The sequence below is a fragment of the Microcaecilia unicolor genome, chromosome 6 (genome assembly GCF_901765095.1).
Source record: "Microcaecilia unicolor chromosome 6, aMicUni1.1, whole genome shotgun sequence".
Taxonomy (NCBI): domain Eukaryota; kingdom Metazoa; phylum Chordata; class Amphibia; order Gymnophiona; family Siphonopidae; genus Microcaecilia; species Microcaecilia unicolor.
Window position 1 is genome coordinate 317911718 of NC_044036.1, and position 23031 is coordinate 317934748.

Genomic DNA, 23031 nt, shown 5'->3' on the forward strand with positions numbered 1-23031 from the left:
TTCTTCCCAAGCTTTTCTTTATTTCTTTCTTGTCCAGTTCTTGCTATGGTTAAATGTGCTTACGGACACCAAAATGCTGTTTTATTCTCTCTTCTCCCCTTCCCAGTGTGACCTGCCTCCCTCTGCCCATCCTATATAATAAAACGCACCTCCAACATTCTGAAGCTGACTGCATGGCTGAGGCATTCCTGTTCTCTGTATCCATCTCCTGAATTGACATCACGTACTTCCGGGTTCGTCACAAGCAGAAGTGACCAACCACACGAGGTTTCTCAGCTTCAGAATGTTGGAAGTGCATTCTATTAAATAGGATTGGTCAGTTCCATGAAGCACAGCCAGAGCTCAGCGTCCTGCACAGTAAAGCTCAGACACCAGAGAGAGGGGGGGGGGCCTGACACCAGAGAGGGGGGGAGGTATCTCTGTCACACACACACACTCTCTCTCTCACAGTCAATGTCTTTCTCTCTCTCACACACTGTCTCTCACACACTCTGTCTCACACTGTATCACATTCACTCTCTGTGTCACACACTCTATTGGTCTCATACACTCAGTCTCACAGAGAGTCTGTGTCTCACACACACTCTCTCGTACACACTGTATCTGTATGAAACACACTCTCTCTCTCACACACTGTCTCACATACGCACTTGCACACACTCGCACCCAGACTCTCTCTCTCACACATTCACTCTCTCTCTCACACACAGTCACTCTCACATACACTCTCTCAAACATACACACTCTGAGGAAAACCTTGCTCGCGCCCATTTCATTTGTGTCAGAAACGGGCCTTTTTTACTAGTCTTCTTATAAAAGTAAAATGTTGTAGAATGTAACACAGACGAAAGGTGCTGTTCAAAACTAAAAACGTTTTTTTGCCTAAATAAATGCAAATTGTAATGTACAGGGGGAGCAGGGGCAGGGCATGATTTATCCTTCAAATAGGCAAGCAATCACATCTAGATATGTCAAAGAAATCGTAAACGGCAAGGACCCAAAACAGATTTTTTTTAAAGTTATTCCTTACAACATTCCAGTATTTATCATGCTTTGTCAGATTTTCGCTGTTCAGGACTTCCTGGGCCATGCTGTCCACTTCACACACGTGCAGCTGGACCCAGTCAAGGAGGTGAAGCAGAAGTGAACCAGCTGTAAGCATAAGACCACGTAATCAGAATCCATCCGTCACATCACACAAGTTATTAAGCAGCCATAAAATTCTTCTTGGTGCAAGCAGGAAAGGCAAGGCAGAAGGCACTTCACCATATACAACCTGAAGCCCTTCCCAACAACAATTCCTGGGACCATTTTGGACTCTCTTACCCTTTCCCTATTTCTTCTTCCCTGTTTCTTCTATTCTTTCGTATCTAACAACTGTAATTGTTTCACCACTGGTCTGGTGAAAGCCTAATCGGTACAATGTAAGCCACTTTGAGCCTGCTCACATGTGGGGGAAAATGTGGGATATAAATGTGCTAAAATAAATTAACTTGCTACAAAAAACTCACCTGTGGCTACCTCAATGAAAAGGATTTCACAGAGATTCCAGATCAGTTCCATGGCAGACAAAACAGAGACCTGGGGAATAAAGCAGAGGCTCTGGAATGGGGTGGGCTGCACAACAGAAACATTAAAAAAAAAAAAAAAAAAAAAAACACTGCCAAGTTTCCATATAAGGCAGGGATAACATTTTTCCATAGAAAAAGGAAATTTGAAGACAAAGAATGAAGGTGCAGGGAGAAAGATTCAGAGAAAATATAAGAAAAACTTCTTTACAGAGATACCCTACCAGCAGAAGCGGTATCAAATAAACAGAGAATATAAACGTGCTCAGGACACACAACACATGGTGATAAGGGCAGGTGAGGGATAACAGACAGAACAGAGAGGCAGCTTGAATTTTATTCCATGGTATGAAACAGGTCAAGGAGGGGCAAATAGAACCTATGTGCAGAGAGCAGCAGTACAGCTGCATCAGGTCTACAAGGTGGACAGTACACTGACGGTTACACCCCTAATATCAGTGAGCACACGGCAGGCAGCCGTTTAGGCAACAGCTTCACTAGGTATTATGGATATTTGGACTAATACTGGTGTCTTTCACCTTAGAGACAAAGGTGCTCATTTTCAAAGCACAGACTTACAAAGTTATGTGGAGGGGCATTTTTAATAGTGGGTCTACCGTCGGACTTTGGACGTTTTGATTAAATGTACGAAATCCAAATACAAAATATACCAACTTAAAAAAAAAAAAGAAAAACGTCTTACTTTTTTTTTTTTTTTCCCAAAATACAGTGTTCATTGAGAAACTTTCCAAGCTATCCCTTGGAAGGTACAGGAATACTATCAGACTTCCCCTCCCCCCCCCCAAAAAAAAAAAGAACCTGAGAAGCAAAGGGATGATGGCTGCCAATTTAAATCTATATCACAAAAAACGTTCTTCCTTTAAAATATTTAATTTCTTTTATTACAATACATATATCTTATAAAACAACTTATGTTATGCAAGTTCCGGAACTCGCCCAGTCACACCCTTCACTTCACCACCCATTCACATAAACCTTGTGTGGGCACATTTCTATATATCCACAATCTGTGTACATGCTCCCCAATTGTTGTTTCCTCAATTTCAAATCTTCCACTTGTGTCTTAGATATTGTCCTTAAAGGTTCAAATTATAGTCCTTGTAAATCATAAAAATCTTCTAAATCACATCAAACAGGAGCACAATGTTCACAACAAAGTCTCTCCAGCACTCTTCTTGGAGTAGTGTTAGTTCAGCAGAGTGAATCAGTGCAGTGTGTCAAGGGCTTCCTGGAATTTACATACTGTTTCCAGACTTTAAGCACCTTCTAACTCTTCACACCTTCTCTCTTTTGTTCCAATTTAAATCAACACCAATTGCCAAAGGGGAGGAACTTAAGCTGACAATTATGTAGCTGGGTGCTCCTTCCACATTTCCCAGAAGTGGCTGTATTCTTTGAACCCAGAAGTAACTCCATACTCACATCTATTATGTTAACAATGGGCTACCCAGGGCCGGTCTTAGCAAGTGCGGGGGCCCTGTGCAGACCAATTTGGTGGGGGCCCATCCTAGCCCCGCCCCCACCCTAGCTCCACCCCATTGATAAGATTATTCCATTTTTAGAAATTTTTTTTATTTATGAAATTTCAAATAAAGACAAATAAAGCTAAACTTGTACAAAAAAACTGATTGAAATAATAAGCACAATGCTATCATCATGAAACCTCCCCTCCCCAGAAATTATTCAGTTCAAGTCCACTACAATTAGTAGTTCCAATTCGCATAACAAAGGAGAAAATAAGGAAAAATATTAAGAAAAGATCCAGTACAGTGCTACAGTGTACAATGTATGCCAGGAATGCTTTATCTGCCTATGGCTGAAGAGAGGTTGAGTGACTCGATGCGGTCCCGGTCCGGGTCACAGCGGAGGCACGAGGCAGAGTTGAGGCACGCTGAGCGGGGCCCCCTTAGGCGCGGGGCCCTATGCGGCCGCCTTGGTCGCCTCTGCCTAAGACTGGCCCTGGGGCTACCATTCCCACCCCCTTTGCTTACTAAATATAAGTATCTATTTTATTCATAAAACCACAGCATTAGCATATCCTCCTTGGCACTCCCTTATTTCTCTTGGTCTTCCTTCTATATGTTATCATCCTCTTTGTTATTCTCCTGCTACAATTAATTTAGCAATGTGTATGCTCTTGTCTAAATGGCATTATGACACAGAGTTCTCCTACCTGACTGGTGTATTGGGCAGTCAACGCGGCATCCCGGGTGGAAACTGGCAGAAAATAAAAGGAGAAATTAGGTCTTACCTGCTAATTTTCTTTCCTTTAGTCCCACCACTACTACTACTACTATATATCATTTCTATAGCGCTACCAGTTGTACGCAGCAGAACCTGTGTGTTATATGTCAATCAGTGGATGAAGACAGAGAAATTAAGTAGTTCTGTGTGATCTGCCCCTCAAGGGCACTGTGCAACCTTAGAACGACCGAGCAATGAACCTTGAGCTTTTTTTTTTTTTGCCGGGGGTGGGGGGGGAGCGGTTAGCAAATCTCATATGAATAATCCTCATTTTACCTGTCATTGATAATGAAATTGGAAAAATTAACTGGCAGAAGATAATGAAAATGTTGACTATGCAGACAACCTGTTCATAACTGGAATAAAAAGGTTAGGACTACTGGTAAAGTATAACGGTTTGAAAAATTAAACTATACCAGGACAGATTAATCCCAGGAAGAGCACATCACCAAGGATTTAACCAGCCAGGCCCTGGCTATGGTTCAGGGCCACAGCAGTCAGGCCTACCAAGAAAAACAACAAAGAACTGCACCAGTCCAACAACCATTGTTATGGAATTTTCTGGACCTTTCGGACCATAATTAACTTCTTTCTCCGACTGCAGTTTCTTTGTTCCCATGCAGTTTACACACACTGACTGGTCCCAACTACCTCTGGGTGAGTCTCCTGCTCTCAAATTATCCTCAGTGATTTCTAGGTTACTAGGACCACACTCCCAGTGGTCCCACAGTTCCTAGAAAGCACCCACAGACCCAACACACAAACCACAAGGATTCTTAAGTCAGTCCAGAGGCAATAAACTGAGAATGTTTGTTGTTATTAAAAATATTAAACAGTGAACCATAAACCAGATAGAACAAAAACAGCACACAATAACAGGCAACTGAATATGGATCAATTATAAAACTACCTAAATAGTATCTGGGGAGATCAGGACATATAGCTGCTCACAGGTCATCAAATATAACTGTTCACAGGATCTCAGCAAAGAGACCCTTCTCTCTTTTCTCCCTGGCTAGGGCTGGAGAAAAAATCAATACATCCTAGCTGAAGTTTGAGCTCCTGTGCCAATCAGAGCCCAGAACAACAAATTTTAAAAATAGCTGGCCACATCACTGAAGGTTACCTCTTATCTGTGATAACTAAAGAAGGTATACTCAGTTCTCTGTAACAGCTTTAAACATAAACATGCACCACCTGCTGGCCAAACTACAGAAATACACTTCAAGTAATAATTCAGTTTTACAGGCTTAAAACCCACTGTCACACTATGCATGAGATAAGTTTGCTTACAGTGGGAACAGTGGACAGCCTGAATATTCCCAGTGGTTGGGTGTGTCCTGAGGACTAATTTGAAAACCACTAGCCTAGCCATAAAAGATCAAATATTTATAGCACAGATTATAACCTACATCTACTATGACCATCCTTTATTTTTGCCCAGGGGAAGCCAAGCACTGTAATAACAAAGTAGTAGAGATGAAATGAGGTGTTAAAAAAAGGATCAGTGTGACATGCCCTCCAAAAGCTGAGAGCCAAAGCCTGAACAGCAGTCAGACCTTTCATGTTTAAAGAGAATTGTTAAAGTCTTAAAACTGAGCATAGGCCATAAAACAAACAACTTTTAAATAATGTTAAGTGTTTCAATCCATTTAAGATATTCCCACAGAATTCAAGTTTAAAATTTATTTTTTTCACATTTTCAAATATATGCTATTTAAAAATGTTTAGATGCAGCATGGACTTTTTATCCCTACTTTCAAACTTTTGATGTTTTTTAGTAAAAGTAAATTATATGAATCATAGCTAAAGTATTTCAAAGTTTATGAAATATGATGTAGAAACATTTTTTTTACATGAAAGACTGAGGGTTCCCTCTAATTATGGTTTTACATAAGGATGAACCCCTAGGTGACCCAACACCTTGTTCTTCTCTTTACTACGAAGAGAATATAAAACCTTTTGGCCACATAAGGATAGAATCAGGTATCACAGCCTGAAGAGATCCTATCTTCAGCTATCAGATTTTGTCAGGAAGCACTTGGCAGGATAGAAGGGGCAACACTATGACCACCCAGGAATACAGCAGTTCCCTACAGATTAACATTTTGTTAAAGAAAAGGCTTACACACAAGTTTTTCGCTCAATATCGCCGTTGCGTATTTTGACAGGCGAGTTTGGTTGTAAAGACCCTCTCCGTTTACTTTCGGAGACATTGGACACATATATAATTTTAAAAAGATTACATCCAGACCCTGACCCCTGAGGCAGGCGTTAACGCCGAAACACGGCCCGTGTCGGGTCACTTGTCAATAAAATACTCCTGTTGTCTCAGTCTTGAAGGCCCAGTGTTGCTTTTTTTGTTTGTCATCTAAGATCTACCCCAGAGATCAAGCCTTACAAAATACGGGTCACCAGCTTCCCACACCCAAACAATCTCCCCATTGAGGCACTATCCCCTTTCTGATGAGGCAATCTCCCTGCGTCTGCTGAACTGTCTCTCTCCTCCTCCTCTTGTATCTCAAACATTGCCAAAGTCAACCTGGGGTTCTTTTGATGCAGGGACACAGAGCTCAATGAGGACCCTGAAGGTGCTGTGAAGCAGGTCACCCATGAGCAAATGAAACGGGCGCTAGCAAGGTTTTCGTCGCCAACACCCCCCCTCCCTGGCCAACCCCTTCGTTGTTCTGCCATTGCTCCGCCCCCAACATCATGACGTTGGAGGCGAGGGCGGGGCCCGGAGCAATTTCCCACCTCCCTCCCTGACAACCCCTTCGTTGTTCTGCCATAGCTCCGCCCTCGAGGGCGGGGCCCGGAGCGATTTTGGTGGCTTCACCACCACGAACCTTCGAACCTTTTTGAAGGAAGTCAGGGCTTGGCTTCACTGACATCAGTGTCCTCAGAACGTTGAGGGTGAGTTTTATTATAGTAGATTATTCTTAGGCTGAAGACCATTTTTATGCATCACAAGCCTAATCTGACCTTAAAGGTACTCTGGAAGGCTTCGATTGTGTAGAAGAGCAGAAGAGAGAGCTAGCTCTGCAGGCTGTTCCCACTACTACTCTCCTAGCTGGGAGGAAGTGGAGAAAAGAGAGGAACTCCACTTGCTGAAATATTAAGTCCATAGAGAACTGGAGCTGTGCAGGCTCTGCCATGCCCGAGAATAGACATGGAACTTTCATGAACGTCCACATTTCTCTAGCAGAGAGAAAAAGAGGGAGAGAAGGGTCCAACATGCTTTACTTATGTATTTTTGGTAAAAAGTAGAGCCAAATAAATACTAAGGAGCTGAAGGGCACCACCAGTCCCCTTCAAGGGGAGCGAAGGCAGCTCTAAGACACTTCTCTCTGGCTTCATCTGCTGGTAGGAGAACATAACCCACTTGTCTGGTATGGAAGATAAGGAATCTGAGGAAAGGGGGAGTAGTGTATATATTAAAACTGACAAAATGGAGTCACAAATATAAAATGGACTCCAGAAGTGCAGCTGGAATAGCTGACACTGAAAATCTGACATTATAATAACCTTTATCAAGAATGTACTGAGAGTCCTGAGAAAGAAGGGGGTAGAGGAACAGGATGTCTACAGCATGACCATGAGTTGAAAGTAAGAACAAAGGTTGGCAAGACATGTGAAACATGTGTCTGATAGTACTGCAGAAGGGAAAAAAAGGGGAGAGAAAGTTAGACGCCAGATGGCTTGAGATAAATTAGTAAAGAGCTAAATAACATGTAAGGGATGTGTGATGATGCCAGAAATATGTGTATATAAGTTAGATGAGAACTGTCTTAGTAAGCAACTTCATCTCTGTACTGAATGAGATTGTTCCTATATTCTTGCTTCCTATGTAGATGTTCTCTACATAGCTCTGTCATGGCATTGGCAGTTGAATAAAAAGAAAAAATTCTACAATTTTTGTTTCTCTAATTCTTGTTTTTCTGTATATACATTTATTGGGACTTATAACTTTATTGGGATTTGTTGAAAGAATTCAACAGTAGGAGGAGTAGGCTCTTGAGCAACACCAGTAGGCAACGTAGATAGGAACAATCTCTTTATTTAAATATACACTCGACTCAACACAGCCGTGTTTCGGCGCTACAGACGCCTTCTTCAGGAGTCTTGTGATATATAGATATATGAATATTAAGCTCAAAGAGAATGAAAGCAATTGAATACGCTGAGCTTTTTTCCTGCATCGGCAGTGGATTACAATTGTAGCAGAAGCCTTGCTTTCATTCTCTTTGAGTTTAATATTCGTATATCTATATATCACAAGACTCCTGAAGAAGGCGTCTGTAGCGCCGAAACACGGCTGTGTTGAGTCGAGTGTATATTTAAATAAAGAGATTGTTCCTATCTACGTCGCCTACTGGTGTTGCTCAAGAGCCTACTCCTCCTACTCCCCCTTTCCTCAAATTCTACTTTTCGTAGGAATTTGTGTACCTCCACCCTTGTGGTGGTTTGGCTTGCATGGAAGATAAGGAAGCCAGGATATACACATGCAATATGTTATTTTAGAAGCCCTATTCATGAGATGGGGAGATGACGATGCTTCAGTTTGCTTCATTTGTAGCAGGCCTCTGCCTCCTTTGACTTTATATATATTTATATATTATATATATATGGATATATAGATCAAGAGCTAAGTTGTCAAAATGGGGAAAATATAGGATAACAAAGCTGAGTCCTACATGTTTTAATGTTCAGTATCAAAGTCTGGACAGCTCCTCTGACCATGTTAAAAAAAAAAAAAAAAAAAGTTCCTGCCTTCCAGATTTGAAGAAATGTAATTTGGCTTGTTTGCTTAGGCATCTGAGAAATTGTTCCTTAAGACTTATGCCACGGACTATAAGCTAACTCATGGTCCGAGGGGTATATTTCTTCTCCTTTGCACAGTTCATTGCAATCCTTAAATTTGCATAGGGGTGTTCAGTTCGTTGCAATCCTTTATCTTACATTTGCATAGGGGTGTTTTACTATGCTCTTTGCAGGATACCTGGCAGGATTTTGTCTTGCTATTGGGGGGGCAATCCTCGAGTATCTGATCAGTTACTTCTTTCCGAAAATTTGCAATTCCTCCCTGGATATGATAATGCTAGTTTTCATCATCGGGTGGCACAGGGTGTACTATATCTGTGGCATGTTTTGGACACCGATGGTACGATCCTTTGTTGGGAGGAGCACCTCGCTAGCGAAGTGGTGGAACCCAGAGATTTCTTTGCTCATGGGCTACACCACTATGTTCATACTCTGGATTTGGTGGGGTTGGCTTTTCCTTTACAGGCTAAAAATTGCTGGGAGTTTATTTTAACCATTTCAGGATGGTGGTTTGTCAGTATCTTCTCTTCATCGGGCCTTGCAAATGCTTTCTTCAGTCAACAGCTTCAGACTCTGTGGTGCTGGGATTTGGGTCTGTCTCTGGGTAGGTTGGTTAGACGGATTCCAGAGATTTCTACCAGTGTTGAACTCTGGGAACACCAGTTCCATCGCACATATTTCACACAATGGGTGTTTAAGATGGGAAGGCTAGACACCCCTATTTGTCAGAAATGCCATCAAAGGGTTAATTCTTTTTTTTTTTTTTTTTTTTTTTTTTTAATGCACTTTGGAATTGTTTGAAAGTCCAGCTTTTCTAGGAGAACCCTTTTGCGTTACATGGAGACTTTGTTCGGACACTATCTTTCCTTTGCTCCAATGGGGTTACTTCTGGATAAGTACAAAAGTTTTTCCATCTTATCAATCGTTCTCAAACTCTTTTGCTCTGGAAGGCAGGAGTGCTGGGTAAGCGATTTATCTACAGAGTGCAGATCAATGATGAAACCCCTTCTTTCTGGCTCTGGAGGAATCGCTTTCATGCTCCTTGAATGGCAGCGTGCACAATATTCTCTTAAATGGAAAAAGATGTTTTTGGCTACCTTGGAGGTTTATCTTCAATCTCTGTCTCAGAGTTCGGAGTTTGATTCTTAATTCCTTTTAATATTTTTGCCTGTGACTTGCTTTCAGACTGGTATTTTTTTTTGTGTGTGTCTCCTGGAGGGGGGGGCACGCCGTGGTTTCACCCTTTTTTTTTTTCCTTCAAGGCTGGGGATGAACTTCTGCGACCTGATCTTGTTTAAAGATTTTCTGGGATGCCATAAGAGCACAGGCATGCTAGACATTCTTACTCCCCTTTTCTCTTCTCCTTTGTTTACCTAGTTGTTTTTATTTTCATCGAGGGTGGCAGGGGAAAACGTGTGGGGGAAGTTAAAATGGTTTCCATTTTGATGACTGCTGTGTTATTTTTTCTTTATTATGTGCATTTTGCTGTGTTATATTAGTCATCAATAAAAAAAAAATTGTTGAATTGTAAAAAAAAATGTTCCCAACGGTCAGATCAAAATTAACGCCATAATAGAGAATGACACGGGACAATGTTTATCCCCGTCCCGGCGGGCTCTGTCCTCATGTGCCTCAAACACTTATGATTTTATATTTAAATCTTTTTATTACAGTATAAAAAGGAACAATGTTCTGTGCAATTGTTGTTTATAAATCAAATAGAAAATAATAACGAGCAAATATAATAACACCCCCCCACACCCTCTACCCTTACAACCACAACAAAAAGGCGACCTACTACCCCAAGAAATTCTAATCCACCCTAATATGTCCAGGGGTACAAAATACAACCTGCTCTGTATGCCCTAGCGGGGGGAGAAATAAGCCCTACAAACAGTGCCGTAAGCGAGGGTGCCTGACACTTGGGGCGGGTCACCACTGCGCACCCCCCCCCCCCCCGGGTGCAGGGCACGGCGCACCCCCCCCCCCCCCGAAACGCACCCTTACCTTGCAGCGGAGGGCAGGTGGGAGGGCCGATCCGCCCCCAGTGCACGTCACTGGGAGCTGCGTCGGCTCTGCTGCTTCCCTGCTTTCTCTGCCCCGGAACAGGAAGTAACCTGTTCCGGGGCAGAAAGAGCAGGGAACCAGCGAGCCGACACCCCCCCCCCCCCCCCCCCCCCCCCAGCGGCGTGCACCTGGGGCAAACCGCCCCACCCTTCTTACGCCACTGCCTACAAACCACTGTTATGATTTTTTAATCTGTGGATGAAAAATAAGTCATCAACAATCTCAGGATTTAGTCAAGCTCTCGTCTTCCCAAGTCCTTCCTGCAAAATATTTTCTCAGATGATGTGCTGGTAGCAGGAGTGCACAGGATTCCCCCCCCCCCCCCCGTGCAAATTTTGCCAGTTGCGGCCAGCACTTTTGCTTGTTCCCCCCCCCCCCACACACACAAAAATCAAATCATCTTACGCCAAGCCCCCTTCCCTGCCCGTCTTCAAGTCTTTGCTTAAAGCCCACCTCTTCAATGCTGCGTTCGGCACCTAACCCTTACCGTTCAGTGAATCCAGACTGCCCCAATTTGACTGCCCCTATCGGACCGACCGTTCACTTGTCTATTAGATTGTAAGCTCTTTGAGCAGGGACTGTCCTTCTTTGTTAAACTGTACAGCGCTGCGTAACCCTAGTAGCGCTCTAGAAATGTTAAGTAGTAGTAGTAGTCTGCACCACTTCAACATAAAGAACTGTCCAATTCATTAACAGCTTTTGTGGGCTCAAAATTCCAGTCACTCCATAATCTCATAGAAATGTTTAGTCTTTTGTCAAGAGCAGAACTAAACTGCAATGTCTTTTTAATCAACAGGGGACTACTAACAAGCAGTGCTTACTGAATTCACCCAAATCAGTGTTTCCCAATCAACCCATTTTAATATTTGAAATTTCATATAACTTGGACAGTGCTAGAAAGAAAAATGGCAGTCTTCCATTTCCCTATTTCTCCCTTACACTTAAAGCATGAAAGCAGCTGCAGCAGAGGGCCTGTGGTTCACTATATGATTACAGACACCAGCCCTGACCCTCTGCACAGTCTTAACTGGAAGGTCGCACTGGAGGGTGGAACAGGTTTACAGGCCCTACATGGGCTAACTCTGTTGGGTAAGGGTCAGAACTAAGATTCAGGAAGGAGAGGAATGGCCTTTTTTTTTCTGTGATCCCATTTGGGGATCTCAAACCAGTTTGGGAACTGCTGACATAACTATATGAAGTACAAGTGCCAAAGCAAATAGAAAACAGCTTTACTCATACAGTGAGCCTTTTACAAAGACACGCTAGTGTTTTTAGCACACGCTAAAAATAAGCGTGCGCTAAACACTAGAGACGCCCATGTATTTCTATGGGTTTCTCTAGCATTTAAACGCTACCGTGCCTTTGTACCAGACCCCCAAAGTTAATAAAAATTAGTTGAAAATGACTGCAAAGAGGATTTGAAGAACCACTTGCCTGCCAACTGATGCATTTCTTCCATGCAAGCTCCGATGACTGACCGATAGTTTTTACTCACTCGAACCAACCTGCCCAAAAACAAAATCCAAAGACCAAAGCACTGGGTGACAATCAATAAAAGTCTCATAAAATATTGAGGGGGGGGGGGGGGAGGAGAAATCAAAAAATTTAAAATAGCAGGAAATTATGATTCATGTTTATAAGTGTGTTATGTTATTCAAGTAATTATGTAATTATATAATACAAGTATGTCCATGTGTAACATGCTGAACCATCAATTAAAAATTGTTTCAAAAGTAAAAGTCTCATAAAATCTGCAGTTTTTAAAATGGGACGAATAAAAGAGTTGCTTCAGATCTTCAGGAAGAATCTTAACTAATCACCAGTTAGCGAGCAGAGAATCTGATAAAGAACTTCCACCTGGGTTCAAGTAATACAATCGCATGTGGACTTTGGGAAACCCCAGTTCAAAATATAACAGGTACACATTGCAAGGGCAACTTGATACCAAGTATGGAAGACAAAGGAAGCATTCAGTGTAATTTGGTGATACAAGAAGAGTTCCTCTCCCCTCTTACGACTATTATTTTAAAACTGTCCATCAGCCAGAGAGATCCATCATATGTAACAGAGAGCTAACATGAGAAGGCTGACAGACTCTCACTATGATGGACAGAAAATGTGCTGTGTATGAAGAAGGGATAAGGGGAATGCTTGTCAGTGTACATCACACCGCCACCAGCAATGCAGCATAGCTGCAGTACCGCTTTCAGGCAAGATTACCTCTAAATACTAATAAAGGAACATTTACTGGAAGAGAAGCAGATGAAGTTCTGCAGCGTTTGCTGGTTCTGCAATCTTAAGCAAAGTAAAGTAGGAAATATATACTGTGGATGGAGCTGGGTCTGATGATTCAAAATCAGTGATGTGCACCACCATGCAGATGACCTAGATTAAATTCCTAGGACTTTCTTTCCTGGGTTAAATTGAGGCTGTGCAAGTTGCAGAGGCTATGCTCACAGACCTATGTAATGCGGTTTCAGTCACTACACTATGGCAACATCAAGTGGCCAGACTCAGAATACGTGACTGGAAGAGACTATAAATTTTTTTTTTTTGTTACATTTGTACCCCGCGCTTTCCCACTCATGGCAGGCTCAATGCGGCTTACATGGGGCAATGGAGGGTTAAGTGACTTGCCCAGAGTCACAAGGAGCTGCCTGTGCCGGGAATCAAACTCAGTTCCTCAGGACCAAAGTCCACCACCCTAACCACTAGGCCACTCCTCCACTGTTGCTGCTATTTGAGATTCTACATGGAATGTTGCTATTCCACTAGCAACGTTCCATGTAGAAGTTGGCCCTTGCAGATCACCAATGTGGCCGCGCAGGCTTCTGCTTCTGTGAGTCTGACGTCCTGCACGTACACTCACAGAAACAGAAGCCTGCGCAGCCTTCTACATGGAATGTTGCTAGTGGAATAGCAACATTCCATGTAGAATCTCCAATAGTAGCAACATTCCATGTAGAATCTCCAATAGTATCTATTTTATTTTTGTTACATTTGTACCCTGCGCTTTCCCACTCATGGCAGGCTCAATGCGGCTTACACGGAGCAATGGAGGGTTAAGTGACTTGCCCAGAGTCACAAGGAGCTGCCTGTGCCTGAAGTGGGAATTGAACCCAGTTCCTCAGTTCCCCAGGACCAAAGTCCACCACCCTAACCACTAGGCCACTCCTCCACTGTTGCTACTATTTGAGATTCTACATGGAATGTTGCTATTCCACTAGCAACGTTCCATGTAGAAGTTGGCCCTTGCAGATCACCAATGTGGCCGCGCAGGCTTCTGCTTCTGTGAGTCTGACGTCCTGCACGTACACTCACAGAAACAGAAGCCTGCGCAGCCTTCTACATGGAATGTTGCTAGTGGAATAGCAACATTCCATGTAGAATCTCCAATAGTAGCAACATTCCATGTAGAATCTCCAATAGTATCTATTTTATTTTTGTTACATTTGTACCCTGCGCTTTCCCACTCATGGCAGGCTCAGTGCGGCTTACACGGAGCAATGGAGGGTTAAGTGACTTGCCCAGAGTCACAAGGAGCTGCCTGTGCCTGAAGTGGGAATTGAACTCAGTTCCTCAGTTCCCCAGGACCAAAGTCCACCACCCTAACCACTAGGCCACTCCTCCACTGTTGCTACTATTTGAGATTCTACATGGAATGTTGCTATTCCACTAGCAACATTCCATGTAGAAGTCGGCCCTTGCAGATCACCAATGTAATGCGGTTTCAGTCACTACACTATGGCAACATCAAGTGGCCAGACTCAGAATACGTGACTGGAAGAGACTATAAATTTTTTTTTTTTTTTTGTTACATTTGTACCCCGCGCTTTCCCACTCATGGCAGGCTCAATGCAGCTTACATGGGGCAATGGAGGGTTAAGTGACTTGCCCAGAGTCACAAGGAGCTGCCTGTGCCGGGAATCAAACTCAGTTCCTCAGGACCAAAGTCCACCACCCTAACCACTAGGCCACTCCTCCACTCCACAAAATAAAAACTCATGTGGTTGAAGAGGAAAACTTAGAGCACCACAGCCCAATAGAGGTTGGTTCCAACCGAGCTGGAAGCCCAAAAGTACAGGAGGGAAAGCACAGTGTAAAAACCACTCACTGTGTTTTGCGTGACTTGCTGGGAAGCTCCTCTTCACTCTTCTGAAGTCCCACAAAAATACCATGGGATTCATTAAAAAGTTTGCGTAGAACTGGAGAGTATATGTCCTCGTCTCTCTGTACAATACGGATAAAGGGACACCCAAGGCCTTTCTCAGCTCTTCCTGGAAAACAGTACAAAATGGATCAGCACTAAAATCCCAAATGGCATGTAGCCCTACTGACCACTTACAGGGTAATTTTATAAGTAACTTGAGCATCTAGAACAGCACTTTACACGCTTAAATAGATGCTTAAAAATTGCCCCATGTATACAAACGTAGTCTTCACTGCTATGTCATATGGCACTAGTCTTCCAAGGCTGCAAAAAGGTCAAGTTTTCAAGATATCCCTAATGAAAATGCATGAAAGAAATCTGCATGCAAATCTCTCTCACGCATACTCAAAGACATCCTGAAAACATGACCTGTTTGCAGCCTTCTGGGACCTATTAATGACTCTTGAGGACTGGAAGTGAAGACTGAAGCAATATGGGATTTGTTTTGTAAGGCATTTTGAACGTGCAAAAAAAAAAAAAAAATGCATTTACATATTTGGAAAAGGTGTAAATTTGTACAAGAGCATTTGTGTACTATCGAGAGTCATTGCTCATTGTTTACAATGATCTCTTTTTATAAGATTTATATTTAGAATTTTTCTCCTTAAAAAGATTGGTGAATGCACAAATTTGGTATCTGTAAGAGTCTCCTCTTCTGAGTTTCCCAATAAGTATAATATACTGCCTTATGAGGGGATGCTCAAAGCGGTTTACAATCTAGGTTAAGAAAAGGAAAGGAACGCCAATAATCAAAGGAAAGATGAGAGGGAGTGAGGAAAAAAACAAAAGACGACACACACGCACACGTACAGACACACTGGTCAATCCACCAAACCACCGCCACAAGTGGCAGGAAATCAAGGGGCTGGGCATGAAGGCCCAAAGGCTAGTTGGAAAAGATAAGTACAAGCTTATTTTAAATGTGCGCTAATAGGGAGATGATAAAAGGTGAATGCAGGCGCTAGAGGCCACTAGAATCCGCATTTACCTGCACAGAATGATCAGAGGGCTCCAGCGTGACAAATAAACGCGCCAGGGAATACCACAGAGCTCAATTACTTTTTAAAAAGCTCACTGGTATTCCCCCCCTCATGATCAGAGAACTACACTCTGACCCTCCCGTGCGTGCTTCTACCGCCTTAACCCTACTCCAGCTCGAAGCTGGCATTAGAGTTAAGGGGAGAGCCTCCCCCTTGCTCTGACAAGGAAGCCCGGGTTGTCAATGTCAGCCCCCGGGGTCCAGTGGACCCCTGAAGCCTGCATGCAAATAAAAACCAGCCTAGTGGTCCAGTGGGATTCCTGTCCTCACTCCCCCTCAGCTGCCACTGCTGCCAGTCTAGTATGACCCATGACAGGGGGTCCAACTTGATACTCCATCCTCCCCCAACGACAAAATTTCCCTGGTGATGGAAGTTAAACCCCGTCCTCTGCATCCCATGATGCTCCGGGCAGGGCGCCACCATTTTGAGGTGATGTCCACTGAGGAGAAGGAAGTACTAGTCCCTCCTCCTCCAACTTCTAAGGTACTGGGGAGGGGGATGGGTTGGGGGATCCCTCCACCGACATTAGCCCACCAGGGAAAGCTTTTCAGTGGGGGAGGATCAAGTCAGGCCCCCTGTTGCGGGTGACACTAGACCCCCCGTCAGGGGAGTCAGCACAAGGGGTCCCACTGGACCCCCAGGCTGGTTTTTATTTACATGCATGCAACCGACAGCCCGTATCCTGGGCACGTGTTCAAAGGTTGTGCTTAACGCACAACTTTTGAATGCATGTCCCAGGTGACATCCGTCCGCTTTGCTCCCTCATGATGGACGCTAATCGCACACATATCATTTGCATAATACCAGCTTCATGAGGAGTTAGGTCAAGGGACTTCCATAGCGGTAAAACTGCGGCATTGTTCCTGCAGTGCCGGAGTTTTGATCATCGGGGCATAAGTTTCCCACATTACCTTTATAAAACAGGACATTTTGCAACTTTTTTCACACAAATATTATAAAATTAGATCTCAAATACTGGACAGAGTGGGCACCTATGTATCTTATAACACATATGCAGATCCTTACTGGCACATATACACAAAGTTATTCTTGCCTTGGAGCAGGTCTAAGGAGCAACTTCTCCAAATGGGTTATTTTATCGAACTTTAGGACTCATTTTCAAAGCACTTAGACTTACAAAGTTCCATACGAAACTTTGGAAGTCTTAAGTGCTTTGAAAATACATCTCTGTGTAGAAGTTTGTGTAGAGGTAATTTTATAGAGGCACATTAGCATAATATTACCTCTACAAAACAGGAAACCTATGTGCCCTGACAGTCTAGGCATTCTGTTATAAAAAAAACACCCTCCATATGACTTCATACAACAAAATGAATCCGGGATTTAAAAGGCTCACTTAATATGAGGAACAGGCACAGTTAGCCAGAAACAGAGTTAAAAACAAACCTTCATAAAGATTCTTACTCTGATTTTCATAGCATGTTTCATATACCAGCATCTCTCCAGGTCCCCAATCAAACCCCATGCACTTCTTCTTAGAGTTCACGCCAGGAATGGTCTAAAGAAGATAAATTAGAAGCTAATATTTATTCAAATCAGGGCCAAGGGAAACATCCTACAGAGGATTCTTCTTTGTAAGTTAGGCTACAAATTCATCTTTGCTCATATGTAATACCATAACCACTAATACTTCTTGTCAGTTTGGTTACGCAGAAGAAAAGAACCTCCTTTCACTTCCGAGTAAGGTAAATAACAGGTTAATCTGAACTCACACTTAAAACTTATGTTGCCTTATCTTTCTGAAAAGGTCAATCACTAAAAGTCAGTCTAGAAATGCAATGCTCCTGAGCATATGCATTTTGGTTCATATGTACTACAGATCCTCCATGAGCACCAGACCTTGCACCTGTGGAATACAGAGGAGAGTATCCCCGTCCAACAGTCAAATCAGGTCCACATACCACGGCCTCTGTGGCCAGTACAGGGCTACGAGAATTATTCAACCCTGGTGCAAAGCAACCCTCTTACAGTTCCACTGATCTGTTTAGTGGCTTCTGCCCCACCATCACCCTTACATTCCTCCTCCTCTTCCTCAGTTACAGGAAGTGAAGAGTACCCAGTTCCCTACTATGGGCCAAGGAGGGAAGACACAGTAGATATGTCTCTGGCCAGAGCTGCAGTAGGGCATTGATTCCCATCGAATGTGGTTCCTTCCGACAGCTGAAGAACTTGGGTACTTCGGCATTTCCTTTTTTGTCGTCATCAAGTCCAGAAGCAGAGAACCCTATCGGTCCACTAACAGCTGAAAACCTTTGCTGGATATTTCGCATTCTCCCAGGTCCAAGGAGTGCCTGTTGAGAAAGTTCACTTCCACATTCAAGGATCCAGCGATGTGAGCTGCCGACAAGCAGAGAATATTATTCTCTGCCCAACTCACAAGGGAGGTAGCCTCCATCGCCATCAGTGGGTCTCACCTTGTTGATAAAGGCCACCACCATCGCACTGTCAGAGAAAACTCAGACCGAAGTCCAAGCTAGGAAGGGAGCAAAGTCACATAAGGCATTACAAACTGTCCTGCGCTCCAAGCAATTTACTGACTGCTGAGACTCCTGTTCCAACCAGGTGCCCTGTGCCAGATGGAACTTGTAATAAGCTCCCTAACCTGACTTGCTGGTGTCTGTTGTCACCACCTCCCACTGTGTTATCAGAAAGGGAGCTCCAATTCCTGGGCAACCACCAGTTCATACTCCATCTGGTGACCAGTGTCAAAGGAAAACGAAGGTTGTACTTGTGACACTGGAGACCAGCGGCCGAGAAAAGACTCCTATAATGGCACCATTTCAATCACCATGGTCAAACAGTGCACCGGCCCTGCTGGCAAGCCCCAAGTCCCTGGCATATTTGGACATGATGCCAAACCTAAAGATGTGCTGCCACTGACCATTTCCCCTGTGTCTCGCAGGATTCCTGGCTTGCACGCACTGCAGCGCCCTGACACCGGCCGGTGGGTCACACAGCGGGAAAACCGCTTAACTGCCTCCGCGGGAGTTGCCATTCACCAAACTGGCACAAGCACAGCATAATGCAATCCCAAGCAGTGAGTCAAGATCCCTCCCCTGCACCAAATAGAAGTTGCAGACCTCCAAGCGGCTCAGAGTCAAACTTCAGTCCAACTTAACACTGCCGGTTGCACCCCCCAAGCTCACAGTCTCCACAAGTCTTACCCCAGATTAGAAAGAACCAGGACTGGTACTCTGGTCCCATGCTCTCTAGCAGGGCCGCCGAGAGATTGAGCTGGGCCTGGGGAAAGGCCGCTGCCAGCCCCCCCCCCCCATCATCACCCCCATTCCCCCCCCCCCAAAGGATCGTTGCCACCGCTGCCCACCCTAGATACCTTGCCTGGCAGGGATCCCAAGGCCCTGCCAGCAGATGAATTCATCCCTCCAGCGCTGCTCTTCTTCCTTCTGCTGCATGGCCTTCCCCTGTGGCTGCTTTTTATTCTCTCAGATCGTGCATGAGCGGCCTGAGGGGAAAGGCAGCCGCAGGGGAAAGCAAAGTGGCAGACTGAAGAAGAGCAGCCTGCTGTGCCTTTTCCTCTAGGTCCTCCCGAGCCTCCAAGGGGGCCCGGCACTGGAGTTTTCAATCTCCTGCTTCTGTTGGGATACAATCACCTGGGTCCCATCAGGAGTAGAAGAGAGAAAGAGAGAGAGAGACCCCAGAGCTGGACCCCATTGGAATTTTGCCGCCCCTGCTCTCCAGTAAACCTTTTTTCTTTCTTTTTTTTTTTTGGATTGTTGCACTGGAAAAGGAGAGCGCCACAGGAAACAGGGGAGAGATGAAGGGAGGGAAGAAGTCAATTTGTGGGGCACCAGAGACAGGGATCTGATGACCTCCGGATAAGATTCAGCAGACTCAAACCACCCACAAAGTTTAACTAGGGACCAGCTGACCAACTGGACCAGGAGCAAATTAATCAGAACCAGAGGCTGAAAAGTGTGTTCATCTACCTGCTGGAAACAGAAAATACTGAGGAGGTGGACTGGATGCCAAAAGACATACCTCTCAGATCAGTTTTCAGTTCTCTATCGCCACCTGCTGGTTGACAGACAGAACCATCTCACAGGTTCTGGATAGTGGGAAGCTATGTAACAGAACTGCCTTTTCTAAAACTGCCACATACATGTATATACTGCTTCAATGGTATAAATCCAGCTTTCAAACACACAAACACTGCCTAAGGTTTCTAAAACTAGCTTCTTAGTGTGTTGTGCCCCAGTTTAACAGAACCAATCTTAAGGCTATGTTTACCATACTTTATATATCACCTTTCACATGAGCAGCAGAATGGTCTACAACATAATTCTAAATAAAAAAGGTCAAAATAAGAGCCAGGAAGAAAGAAAGACAAAAGATCAAAGTAAGCAATATTAAGATGGAACGGAAAGGCACCTTGCTTTATATGTATCTAGGATACATAGACTGATAAAAATACTGGGTACTCTTCACTTCCTGTAACTGAGGAAGAGGAGGAGGAATGTAAGGGTGATGGTGGGGCAGAAGCCACTAAACAGATCAGTGGAACTGTAAGAGGGTTAGTAAATGAAACACCAGTAAGATCACCCAATCAAGGCAGCAACAGTAAAAGCCAGATCAGTATTTTATTTAATTAAATTACACCTTACAACACAAGTTAACACTGTTACCTGTGCGTCTAATCCAAGCATATGTAACACTGACATTATGAGCTCCATGAAAAAATGTTACACAAATGTTCATCTGAAGTGTCTGTGCTAGTGCGTATGAATACGGATGTCAGAACTCTCTCTTGACTCAAGGGATTAAATGCAAAAAACTAAGTAGTAATTGATTTCCTGTGTATTATGAATGCAATTCTATAATCTAGGCCCAGGCATTTATGTGCCCCTTTGTGTGGGTAAATGTAATCCCCAGAATCTATATAGTATGAATAGAGTTGCGTGCGCAAATCAGAATATGCCTAGATTTCCGCATGCAGCTCAATTGGTCAACATAGTGGCTCCCAAACCTGGTCCTGGAAACACCCCAAGCCAGTCACGTTTTCAGGATATCCACAATGAATATTCATGAGAGAGATCTGCATGCAAATCTATTCATTGTGGATATCCTGAAAACCAGACTGGCTGGGGTGCCTCCAGGACCAGGTTTTGGAATCACTGGGTTAACAAGCCAATCGGTGTCGATAATTGGTTGCTAACAAGCAACTGGCAGTAATTACAATTTATAGCTATCAAAGTTATAACGCTATGGCTGAAGATGGAAAGCTGCGAGGTTGGTCACAGCTGACCTCGAACGTGAGTTGTATCCTCAGAACATGAATCTGAATGCCATCCATTTGGCTTTTTCTCTGATCACATACATAAAGGGGATGGGATTAGATATACCGCTTTTCTCTGGTTCTAATCAAAGCGGTTTACATCGAAGTTACAACACTGATAGTTGTAATGGACTCCTAATGCAGGCTTTTGTGCAGAAACAAATGTATTTAGTCCTTTGTTATGACTGCATGACTGTTGAATCTATTAATAAATGAAACTGACTTTTAAATCTTGGGCTCTTTTGTTGAGCCTCCCTGTCCCTTTGTTGCTGCATCTACCCATAAGGCATTTGTTTCCCTTTGCTTTGCCTTCTTTCCTGTACTTACACAGACAATCAAAATTGAAAATGACAGCAAATAAAAACCATATGGCCTATCCAGTCTGTTCACTCACACCTTCCACTATTCCTTCCCCTCCCTGGATTATCCTAAGCTTTCTTGGATTCAGATAGAGTCTTTTCTCTCTGTTCCTTTCGGGAAATAAGCATTTCCATAGATTACTCAAGTCTATCCTCTTTCACCATCCTATTACTACTACTACTATTTAGCATTTCTATAGCGCTACAAGGCATAAGCAGCGCTGCACAAACATAGAAGACAGTCCCTGCTCAAAGAGCTTACAATCCTATGCCCCCTCATTCCTGAGCTTCTGGGAAAGATGGCCACAGCATAAGAAACATTTGAAAAAAATGCATTGATACTTTCTGATTAACACGGAAAAGCTATTTGATAATTACAATTCATACCACCTTAGGAACATTTTGAGGATAGGACACGTTACGTTGTCATGTCAGTCAAGGAAGGAGGTGACTTGCAGCAGCAACATCACCGCTACTGCCTAACAGGGTCCTTGCAATACAATAATCGGGACAGGACGATCCCGTCAAACTAAATTCTGCTTCTCTCCGTATCCAAATACTTGATTATATTCTTGATCATGTTATTCATGGCCTGTATGCAACAACAACTGTTATCTTAATCTTTATTTACCAATAACGAATCATTGTAAGCCACATTGAGCCTGCAAATAGGTGAGAAAATGTGGGATACAAATGCAATAAATAACTAAATAAATCCTTGTACTTCATAATAAGAATGGCCGGAATCCGCTGCCAGTTCCTACCGTCAACGGAGGATCCACATCCAGCTCCTCCATATTCGTCAGCCACTCAGAGGCCACAAATCACCAGATGGCCAGCTTCTAGATAAAAACGTTAAAATAATTAATAAACAAGCTGGTCCCGCGTCAATTTTAACCCTCCACCGTCCCAGGCACAAAATAATGCAGGTAAACCAATTTGATTGTCAGAAAAGCGGAATAACAAACCCCAACCCCTTTCCTAAAAACCACACTCACACGCGCAATAAGCCAGAGAGACCAAATCACGCGCATCTGCATGCCCACGCACCCAGGAATCCCCCAGGCCCGCAACCGGGTACCCCTAAGCCTAGCTCCAGCCTCCCGCCAGTTTCCTTTTCCGTAGCCGCGCCCCCCTCTGACGCAACTTCCTTCCCTAGGCCGCGTCCCCCCAAGGAGGTTTGATTGGGAACAGGAAACGGTACGAGCAAGGAGGTCCTTGTTGAAAACCAATTAGGTTAATCTCTGTTTCCATTCCTCCGCGCAACCGTCATCCAGCACACTCAAAATAATGTAAGCAAAACGATGAGGCTGCCTTTCACCCTGCTACATTTAGCCGGTCAGGAGGTACATGTGGCGGCATTCTGTACTTGAGCAAGTGTAAATGT

At 43.8% G+C, this 23031-nt stretch overlaps 1 protein-coding gene across 3 annotated transcripts in view; it reads right to left on the reverse strand.

The window, feature by feature from the left end:
- The window catches only part of NUP85 (nucleoporin 85), a 51613-nt gene extending 28832 nt beyond the window's left edge, over positions 1-22781 (reverse strand). Inside the window, exons 1-8 of one of the 3 annotated variants that reach the window (XM_030208303.1) lie at positions 22643-22781; positions 22409-22483; positions 17379-17490; positions 14836-14998; positions 12156-12226; positions 3763-3806; positions 1512-1581; positions 1031-1152 (exon numbers count right to left, since the gene is read on the reverse strand). In XM_030208303.1, coding sequence (XP_030064163.1) covers positions 1031-1152; positions 1512-1581; positions 3763-3806; positions 12156-12226; positions 14836-14998; positions 17379-17490; positions 22409-22441 — 615 coding nt within the window. In that variant the 5' untranslated portion in view covers positions 22442-22483; positions 22643-22781. Of the gene's footprint in view, positions 1-1030; positions 1153-1511; positions 1582-3762; positions 3807-12155; positions 12227-14835; positions 14999-17378; positions 17491-22408; positions 22487-22642 lie in introns of all 3 variants that reach the window. The other 2 variants (XM_030208304.1, XM_030208302.1) reach the window with 2 other exon arrangements.
- Between the last annotated feature and the right edge of the window lie 250 nt (positions 22782-23031).